The 10,208-nt window shown below is 36.7% G+C and overlaps 2 protein-coding genes across 3 annotated transcripts in view; both read right to left on the bottom strand.

Annotated features, from left to right (window-relative positions):
- Nucleotides 1-1,108: 1,108 nt before the first annotated feature.
- LOC111486115 (14-3-3-like protein D) lies at nucleotides 1,109-4,499 on the bottom strand. The gene is made up of 7 exons (XM_023133129.1): nucleotides 4,266-4,499; nucleotides 3,351-3,657; nucleotides 3,180-3,267; nucleotides 2,456-2,565; nucleotides 2,210-2,358; nucleotides 1,497-1,549; nucleotides 1,109-1,415 (listed from the first exon to the last, which is right to left on the bottom strand). The coding sequence occupies exons 1-7, from the start codon at nucleotides 4,336-4,338 to the stop codon at nucleotides 1,413-1,415; spliced, it is 783 nt and encodes a 260-aa protein (XP_022988897.1). The 5' UTR covers nucleotides 4,339-4,499; the 3' UTR covers nucleotides 1,109-1,412.
- Nucleotides 4,500-5,436: 937 nt separating this feature from the next.
- LOC111485935 (phosphoenolpyruvate carboxylase 2-like) overlaps nucleotides 5,437-10,208 on the bottom strand; it is a 5,413-nt gene continuing 641 nt past the window's right edge. For both annotated transcript variants that reach the window (XM_023132908.1, XM_023132909.1), the window contains exons 3-11: nucleotides 9,570-9,958; nucleotides 9,378-9,462; nucleotides 9,045-9,267; nucleotides 8,755-8,858; nucleotides 8,543-8,630; nucleotides 8,200-8,354; nucleotides 6,916-7,914; nucleotides 6,373-6,759; nucleotides 5,437-6,138 (exon numbers count right to left, since the gene is read on the bottom strand). In XM_023132908.1, coding sequence (XP_022988676.1) covers nucleotides 5,842-6,138; nucleotides 6,373-6,759; nucleotides 6,916-7,914; nucleotides 8,200-8,354; nucleotides 8,543-8,630; nucleotides 8,755-8,858; nucleotides 9,045-9,267; nucleotides 9,378-9,462; nucleotides 9,570-9,958 — 2,727 coding nt within the window. In that variant the 3' untranslated portion in view covers nucleotides 5,437-5,841. The remainder of the gene's footprint in view (nucleotides 6,139-6,372; nucleotides 6,760-6,915; nucleotides 7,915-8,199; nucleotides 8,355-8,542; nucleotides 8,631-8,754; nucleotides 8,859-9,044; nucleotides 9,268-9,377; nucleotides 9,463-9,569; nucleotides 9,959-10,208) is intronic.

Genomic DNA, 10,208 nt, shown 5'->3' with positions numbered 1-10,208 from the left:
TTTTTTTTTTTTTTTTTTTTTTTCTTCTTTTTGAAAATATTGAAAAAAAATATATAATTGACATGTAATTATGCTCGTAAAAAGCAATTTTAGTTGATTAATTAATTGAATTCCAATTTGATTAGTAAAATCATTTCCTCTCAAATATCTCTACTTTGTATTAAAACTTTGAATATTAAAATTTTTTAAAATCTTAGATATTATTGAAACAAAATTTTCATCAAACTTAGAATAAAAAGTATTTTTTAAGGGTAAAGAATATTTTAAAAATATTTTTTATAGACAGTATTATTAGAACAAACTTAATAATGATAATTTCTTTTAATGTATTTAAAATATTAGAAATATATATATTTTTAATTTATTAAAGTTCAGAAGAAGAAGGAAAAAGGTGTGGAAGAATCCATAAAAAGAAGATGCAGTGTGGTTTTACATGGAACCAAAATTTGACGACATATAGAGGGCATAAAGGAATGATACCAAAGTTTATTCCCTATCAAATCATGCCGTACAGAATGATATAAGCACATGACACTACCATGCTTTTCAAATGCTTTAAAGCCAATTACCCATCTGAAAAGTCATTTGAAAAGTCATTCAAAATTTCATTACCCAACTAATAAAAGTGAGGCTAATAAAAGTGTGGAAACCTCAGTGGCAGAGGTATTCTAAAAACTTTGAGAGGAAGCTCAAAAAAGAAAGTCCTAAGATAATGATATCTACAATGGACTTGAGCCGTTACAAATTGTTTCAAAGCCAAACACCATGCAGTATGTCTGTGGTGAGGATCCTAGGCCCCAAAGGTTGGTAGGGAAGAGAACAAAAGTGTAAAAACCTTCTATTGACACACGGTTTTGAATCTTAAGGAAAAACTAAAAAAAAAAAAAAAGACTATCTTAGTAACAAGATTAGAATCACCAAATCCCATTTTTCACAGTTGCAACTTTGAAAAAGGAATCTTCTTGCAGTCCTCTATCTGCAAGCCTCCCTAGTCTCCCTGTACTCAAAATTCTATTTTATCGGTAGAGAGAGTTGGGGAGAGGAAGACGCAGGAATGACATAGAACATATATAATGCTTTAATAGAAACCCGAAACCCAAACCCGAAATCCAGACAAACGCATTTTTCATGTAAACAGGATGGATAAACACTTTAACAATTCAAGTCATTCCTCCTACAACCTATCAACCATCCATCCACTGAGAAGGGAAAGCTAGACCAAATAAGTCCAGACATCATCATACTCAAAATAAACCACACAATAATGGGGCATCAGAGAAGAGGGAAGGAGAAAAAGAAAAGAAAATAAAAAGGAACCCTCCTTATGCTAAACACTAAGGGCAATTGATTATCGAGTCACATCCATCCTCCCCAGAGTAGTACTGATTCTGCCACTTAGAATACTATCCGCTTCACTGCAGAGCATATGGAGAGTGATGGTCAAGTATAATTCAAACATCACTGACTAACTGCAACAAACGGTTCGATCTACTCACCTCATCGTCGCCACCAGCAACTTTGACGGTGCCGTTGACCTTTTGGGCATCATCTGTAGCAATAAGGAAACGCATGTCAAAACACAGAGAGGGAGGAGGGAGAGTTAATCTAATGAGATGGTGAATGGACGCTTATAATGAACTTTAGGATAAAATTAAGGTTAACTAACTCAGTCTTATCATTATCTGAATGCTTAAGATATCCTCAGTTCTTTCACATTCACCTCCTCCTTAACTACCCCAAAAGAGAATTCTTGCTACAACTACGAGTCTATATGGCTAGAATGTTTTCATTTGCAAACAAACAACAATGCAAGGATTATCTAACATAATTCACATGAGAATGCATTGGCCAAGATTTTTTGAAACCATGAAACAGGGCAACGCTGAAGAGGTGAGTACATTTCTCAGCAACCATAAAGATTACAGATATCAAACAAGCAAAATTCAAAATTCAAAATTCATTTAGTTCGTTCATAAGCTATGTGAACTCTCTTATTCTGCAAGAGGACAACACCCAATAATAGTTAGTTAGCTTAAATGATGCAGACCGGAGAACACCAAAAATAGATTATAGCATAACAGCCATACCTTTGTCTGGAAATAAAAATGCATAATAAGCATATAAAGAAGGTTTACAAAACCCCCAAAAAAAAGTGTAAACAATAAACCATTTCATATTGTATTGGCCAAGGCCAGTAAGGATTTATTACCTCCATCCTCTGGGATGTCAGAAGTCCATAATGTGAGGTTGTCTCTAAGAAGCTGCATGATTAAGGTGCTATCTTTGTAAGACTCCTCATTGAGGGTGTCAAGTTCGGAGATGGCTCCATCAAAAGCTTGCTTTGCAAGGTGGCAAGCCCTAAACAAGAAAAAGCACAATGTAGCTATCATTCGCACTAAGCTCCATAGAGAATAAATCTCTGCTAGATTTCCTGGTAACACTACGATAACCATACCTTTCAGGTGAATTCAGGATTTCATAATAGAAGACAGAGAAATTTAATGCCAAACCCAAGCGGATAGGATGTGTAGGAGGCAATTCAGATTCGGCTGAGCTAGTTGCAGCCTGTAATAGACAAGAAAAAAACAAGACAAATGTAAAAACTAGGCAATGTATAGGCAAAAGAGAGCTATATTGAACAATCGCTTCTCAATTAAAATGTTTGACCTATGAATTCCAAATAGTGTAATAAAAAAACCTTTTGACAAATAAGTTCCTGTAAACCTTATTGTGAACAAGTTTAACCAGGGAAAAAGAAAAGATTTGTCGTTGTATTTGCTTCTACAATCAGAAAAAGGAGTGACAGAAGCAAGAGAAAATATTGATGATAATTTCCTCTCAAAATGAAATTTTATCGATTATCATCCAGACTACTGCTAAAAGAATGTATTAAATAGTCATATTCCCAAGAAAAAAAAATGTATATATATTTATATGATAAACCAGACAAATCCAAAACATCTAAAAGCAAAATAAAAACTTGTTCAGTATAGTATAAAATGCAATACGTCAACATAATTTAGAGACAGAGAGACAGAAAGCTAAATAAGACATTTTTTAGAGAGAAAGCTAAGTACGATCTATATTCAATTCATGGGGAAAAAGAAGAATACAACAAGACAGAGTAAAAAAAGAATACAACAAGACAAAGAGAAGAAGGGGAAAATGTATATACCCACCTCATATGCTTTCATCGATTGATCAGCTGCATCTTTCTTCTCATTACCAGACTTAAATTCTGCAAGGTAACGATAATAATCTCCTTTCCTGTAATGAAGGATGATTAAATTTCACAAGTGTCCAATAGTCATGCACCTATGCATTAATGCATAAGCTAGAAGTATACTTACATCTTATAGTAGAACACTGTTGATTCCCCAGCTGAAGCAGAGGGAATTAGGTGTTCGTCAATCACTGTCATGATATCAGTACAAATACCAGAGAGCTCTGTTTCAACCTTTTGTCTGTACTCCTTGATGCGCTTGGCATTTGTTTCATTTCCTTTAGCTTCTTCTTTCTGCTCTATTGATGATAAAATCCTCCATGAGGCTCTCCTTGCACCAACCACATTCTTGTACCCAACAGAGAGTAAATTTCTTTCCTCCACTGTCAATTCGACATCAAGCTTTGCAACATTCTTCATTGCATCTACCATTTCTATAAAAGATATGAACAACGTAAATAAAAATCAGAACCATCACCCTATCATCCAAACCAACCACAATCTGAGTTTTTCTGCCGAGACAAGCAAAGAAAGTACAGGAAGAAACATCAATTTGCTTTGCGCTTACAGATAAAATGATGTCCAAGTTGTCTGTGTAAGTAAAATTGAAGCATAAGCTATCAAGCTAACGAGTGATGATCGAAAGACTTGCAAAAAAGAGTATTTTCTATTAAATCGAACCAAAGAGACAGAAAACCATATAAAACGATAAATCAAGAGAAAAATATTTCTCGAGAAGCAAAATCGAAGAAATGTACCAGAATTTTAGGCAAATTAAATTTCCTCAAGTTTCAAACAGATCGTGTAAACTGAAAAACACAACACTCAAAAGAACAAAAACTTCGGAAAAACTACAACACAGACAAGCGATCGCGCTTCAAATCCGAGCACAAAAGGCATAAACACAGAGTCAAACAAAATTAAGCATATCACACAACCACAGATAAATGCGATCTAAGCAGAGAGTCAAAAGTAAGACAAAAACAACAAAGCTTCATACAAATCAAATAAAAATCAAAGAAGATAAGGAGATGCCGCAAACCATCATAACGCTCGGCCTGCTCGGCGAGCTTGGCGATGTAAACGAAGTTCTCGCGCTCTCTGGATGAAGCCATAACCGATCTGAGACCAAAGAATTAGGGTTTTCTGTACAGTGTGGGTTTTTTTGGTGGTTCTGGCTCCAGAAAGAGAGAGGCAGAGTCAGACCCACGAAACTGGAGAAACCAACAAAATAAGGAGAATATGAACCCTCAAATTGCTCTAATGGTTACTTATATATATTTTTTAAAATATATATTATTATTATTATTATTAAATAAAAGTCTTTTATATTTGTTCTTCTTCTCTGTTCAAAAAGATTCTGGTCTCTCAAAATTGACATCTAAATTAACCGCGTATTAGAGATAATTCGTGGAAATGTATACCCAATAATATCACGCCACGTGTCACTACTTCTTTTTCTTTTTTTTTTTTGGCTAATTATGAAAGAGAAGAGTCCTTGGTCATGCCACGTGTACACCTAATTGCCTATGGACGGTCTTAAATTTTGCAGAGTAAATTTAATGCCCATTAAAATAAATAAAGCCAATTCTCTAAAGTACCCTCGTATTTGATTGAAATTCCAATACTATCCCACACCAATAACTGAAGATTTCCCAGGCGTGTTCTTCACTTCTTAAAATGTTTAAATCAAAACTACATTGGTTTTATTAATTGTTTTTTGATAATTAAAAACTAATTATTATTATTATTATTATTATTATATATACTAAAAATTAAAATTTTGTGTGACTAAGACCATATTTAAAAAAATGTTTCCGTGAACAGAAATTTAAAATTAGCTATTTTTCAAAGATAGTAGTCCACGCTGTGTTTAAGACATGCGACCAATAATATTTAATGGTTTTTTTAAGAAAATAAAAAAAAATTGTCGACATGCAACCAATAATATTTAATGGTTATTTTTTAAAAAATTAAAAAAAAAAAAAAAGAAAATTGTCGGCATGGCACTGAAAATTAAGAAAAGAAGTGGCAGGTACTTGCCTTAATTGATATTGAAGTCAAAAAGACATATCTTCTCCTTACTCGTACTTTCTTGACTCACTTCCCCTTTCTTGCGTTTATCGTAACTACCTACCACACGAATAGTAATTTGAAAATTTTATATGTAACGAGTTAAAGGATAAATTATCACATGATGAAGCAATCATGGAGACCAGCATAATATTATTTAATTCATAACGATACGAAAAAGCACCTCGAAGTACTTCTACAAATAAAAATATGAACAACCGTGAATATTGTCGAGAAGAAAGGGACCAAGAATGACTTGTGGAAGCCATTAACCGTGGAATTCAGCACCTCTGATCACTTGTAATTGGAACTGTCAGTGCACATATGTAAACGAAGCAGCCGAATCATATTATCAGATGGGGGAAAAAACACTGACCACTCGATGCATTTCCAACTATTACCAAATCGAAGGTTCTTGTTGCATACGTTATTATAAAAGAGACTAGTGAGAAGTTGGTCGAAGAGCTCAGCAGCACAACCAATATACAAGCATTTATATGGAGAAAAGCAAGGGTAGACGTTGCACCGACACGGGATGGCTGCTCTTAACCAGTGTTCTGCATACCGGCGGCGATACCCTTCATCGTTAAGATGAGAGTGTCCTCCAAACCCGGGGCGTACTCGCTCTTAGGATTGAGTTTCACAAGTTCTGCAGCAGATTTGCTTGATTCAAGGTATTCCTTTGACAGATGAGGTCTAACTTTCACGTTGTAGTTGGGATCACGGATACGCTTCAATGTGTACACTTGGCAAACGTTAAGGGTGGTTATGTACGAGTCACGAAGTCGGAGTCGCTGCCTCAAGTAGGGGTCTCCTTCAAGAAGATCCTTGTGTTTAGCTACCTGAAAATTTTAAAGCACACTGCTTAGTTGCAGGCAAGAGTTTTACCATTAGTCTAAGTCCAATGCTAACGGATATTGTCTTCTTTGGGCTTTCTCTTTCGAGCTTCCCCTCAAGGTTTTTAAAACGCGTCTGCCAGTGAGAAGTTTTTACACCCTTATAAAGAATGTTTCGTTCTCCTTAAACTAATGCGGGATCTCACAAAAATGTTTTAGAACAAAGTATACGTGAAGTACCTGAAGGAGGAGGTGCTTAGTTTCTTCAAAGTTAGCCCTCAATTGCTCCCCAAACGACCATAGATCTTTCGACACGAGAAGCTTGTCATACAGAGCAGCAATGCCAGGGTCACCTTTGGCAAACACCATTTCAACTAAGTCAATAGTGACTCTAAAAAACGGCCACTGACTGTACATCTCCTGAAGCATGTGAAGATTCATCACATCCTTCTCAATGACACTTTTAAATGCTGCTCCAAAACCAAGCCAAACTGGTAGATGAAACCTTGTCTGTGTCCAAGCAAAGATCCATGGAATTGCACGCAGTGATTCGATGCCTCCACTTGGCTTCCTCTTTGATGGACGACTTCCGATATTCATTCGACCGTATTCTAACTCTGGAGTAGCCTGCAGATTTAAAGGAACGTGAAAAGTGGTTAATTTCTGAACATAATTCGTCAAATTGATAGCAGAAGTAACTTAATCATGCAAGAGTAAGTGAATGAACTAAGAGTAATGATAACTATTCGTTGTGTTCTAATAGTCATGGATTCAATCACTTACAAGGCGGAAGTATTCGACAAAACGAGGTTCCTGGAAAACTATGGAGCGGTATTTCTCTGTAGCAACAACAGCCATCTCATCCATGAGCGCACGCCATTCGGGCTTCGGAGAAACAGGTGGATTCATGCCATGCTCGAGCGTTGCAGCGGTAAAACGCTGAAGTGTTCGAAAGCACAAGTGCTCCTCACCAAAAGATTGTTCAATAACCTCACCTTGAACTGTGACACGTAGTGAACCATGAATTGTATCTGGGGGCTGAGATAATATAGCAAGATGCGTAGGTCCTCCTCCTCTGCCAACTGTTCCTCCTCGGCCATGGAACATTGTGAGCTTAACTCCATATTCTTTTGCCACTTGGATGAGTTCTTCTTGTGCCTTATATAGCTGCCAAGCAGCAGAGAGACGACCAGCATCCTTCCCAGAATCCGAGTACCCGATCATGACTTCTTGCTTACCATCGATGCGGTTTCTATACCAGTCGATTGAAAAGAGACGAGCCATAGAAGAAGGAGCAGCCTCAAGATCAGCAAGTTTTTCAAATAATGGCACAACCCTCAATGGCTTCTGCACATGACATTCACGTTGTAGAAGCTCAACAGCAAGCACATCAGATGGTGCTGTTGCCATTGAGATAATGTAGGCACCAAAGTTATCTGAAGGAAGCTCTGCAATGACACTGAAGGTGTCCAGAACATCAGCAATTTCTTCTGTCTTTGGAAGATCAGGACCGAAAAGAGGGCGTTTGCCACTGAGTTCAGATAGTAGCCATTCTTGCCTTTGTTGTTCCGACCAGTCTTTGTACGAACCAATTCCCAGGTAATTAGTGATAGCATCAATGACATCAGTGTGTCTGTCTGATTCTTGCCGGATATCCAGCCTTACAAGTGAAAGCCCGAATGTAGAAACTTGCCGTAAGAAATCAAGAAGGCTCCCGTCAGCAATGGGACGATCGCCACAAGCACAGAGCGACCTGTAGCAGAGTTCCAGAGGCTCCAGGAACTATAAGGAAAAAGAAAACAAGTCAGCACTAGCAAAAGGGAACTATTCTGGTAAAAGGTATGGCTTTGGCTATAATGCATTTAATTTTTCGAAAAAATTTATGTTGGCCAAAAGCTTCTGCACAATTCCATCTAACAAATGTGGCCTACATGTTGGTTCAAATAAACTCATTACAGATGGTCAATTTGAACCACCATTCTTACTCACAATGGCTGTTTTATAATATATTTAGATCATTCTGCTGCAGTGCCATAGAATTCAAAGATACATAATGTAAGGAAAAACCTGCTCAACATCGGTGAAAGTTGTATCGTCGGGAATGTCAGACATTCCACTGGTTAATAAATGACGAGCACGTTCACGCGTATTGTATAACTTGTCTCGTACATCACCAAGAATAACACGGTAGGGCTCATTTGGAGGAATTTGTTTCCAAAACTCTGCACCAATATTGAATAAAACCATGAGGCTGGATATGAGTCTAATCAATACCATGCCAAGAAACAATATTGAATAATGCAGTCAAGTTTATTGTAGCATATTGATATCTTAAGTAGTTTTAAGGGAAAGATGAAGTATAAACCAAAAACTATAATGTGGTTCAATTTTAAAACAAAATCTTATATACCAATGTAGTGCTTTGAATCTTTTCTTGAGGATCTATGAAGTTCATCGGCACGGCTCTGTAACTCGTGAGTACATCTCCACATAGATAACTGGAAAACAGAGGAATTGACAACAAAGGGCAGTGTGAGTGCATAATAATGGAAAATAAACTCAACATACTAAAACCAGAAGCCATAAAATTTATTTGAAACTTGAAATTTTACTTGCTTATACCTCAAACATAAGATCCTCTATCTGGGAAAAATATAAGTTGGCAGCCATCATTCTAGCTAATAAGCAGACATCCCTTGTTACCTCGGGTGTAACCCGGGGGTTCCCTGCAGCCGATATACACATTAGAAACCGTTGTTTCATTGGAACATATCGGAAGCATCTAGATGTACTCTTATTCTAATGAGTGCAAAGAACTCAACAAAAATGGTGTGATTCAGCATGCATTATTACTCAGTGGATGGTCTAATAAAAGGATGACTAAATATAAGTCTTTGCTGAGATAAACATACCATCACGATCCCCACCCATCCACGACGAAAACTGAATAAGGGGAGCATTATAAGGAACACGTTCGTCAATTCCTATGTTCTTCAAAGCAGTATCCACTCGGCGCAAGAACTTAGGTACACCTTTCCAGATTGTCTCATGAAAGTAGCTCATACCAGCTCGCATTTCATCCTGCGGCGTTGGAGGAGTTCGTCGAATTTCATCCGTGCGAAATGCAGCTTGAATCTACAGGAGAGGAGAAAAATAAGATGCCAGAAATATACAAGAGATTAGCTCCTACATTGACAAATAATTATTAAATAGAAAACAATCTCCTAATTACAGCAAGAACATACCTCCCGTTGCAGAGCTTCATCAAGTTCCTGTTTGTCATCAGGAGTAATGTCTTTTGCATACAATTGAGTCAAGCAATTTCTTATCCTGGAAAACGTTTAAAATCAAGAGAAATCTTAGAAAAACAATCTAGAGATACACTGAAACTTGCAAATCAACTAATGACTAAATTCCATGTTAAAAAGGGTGCAAACCTGCCATGCTTTTGAAGCAAAGATCTACGGACAGACTGAGTCGGATGGGCGGTAAAGACCAAATCTACAGTCTGGTTTTTCAAAGCATCAAATACTTCTTGAGGGGACTTATTCAATTGAAGAAGCCTCTTAAAGGTTTCTTCAATATCTGACTCAGTTGTAGCATTGGCCTCATCAGCAAATCCACCTTTCTTCAACTTTATCCTTCTCCTATAGGCAATCTGAACTTCCTCAGCTAAATTAGCTAAATTAAGCATATGGGAAAAGGATTTCGCTACGACGATAGAGTCGCCAGGATCCAAACTCGTTAAAACATTCCCAAGTTCTTCCAATTTTTTAGGGTCATGCTTCCTCTCATACTCGGCTGAAAATTCATAACACTCTTGAACCTAATCCACAAGAACACCAAATCGAATAGTAAATAAAATTTTCATCCATTTCCCCATCACATTCAATAATTTCAGTCCACAAGACTCGTCAATGCATAAACATCACGATCAGAGTTTCCACGCTCATAATCAAATACAACTAATCAGAGATTGAAATGCAGAGATACCAAATTCAATTCACTCAAAAAAAAAAAAAAAAAAAAAAAAAAAAAAAAAAAAAAAAAAAAAAAAAAAAAAAAAAAAAAAAAAA

Source organism: Cucurbita maxima, unplaced genomic scaffold, assembly GCF_002738345.1.
Source record: "Cucurbita maxima cultivar Rimu unplaced genomic scaffold, Cmax_1.0 Cma_Scf00011, whole genome shotgun sequence".
Taxonomy (NCBI): Eukaryota; Viridiplantae; Streptophyta; class Magnoliopsida; order Cucurbitales; family Cucurbitaceae; genus Cucurbita; species Cucurbita maxima.
This window is presented reverse-complemented; position numbering and strand designations above follow the sequence as displayed.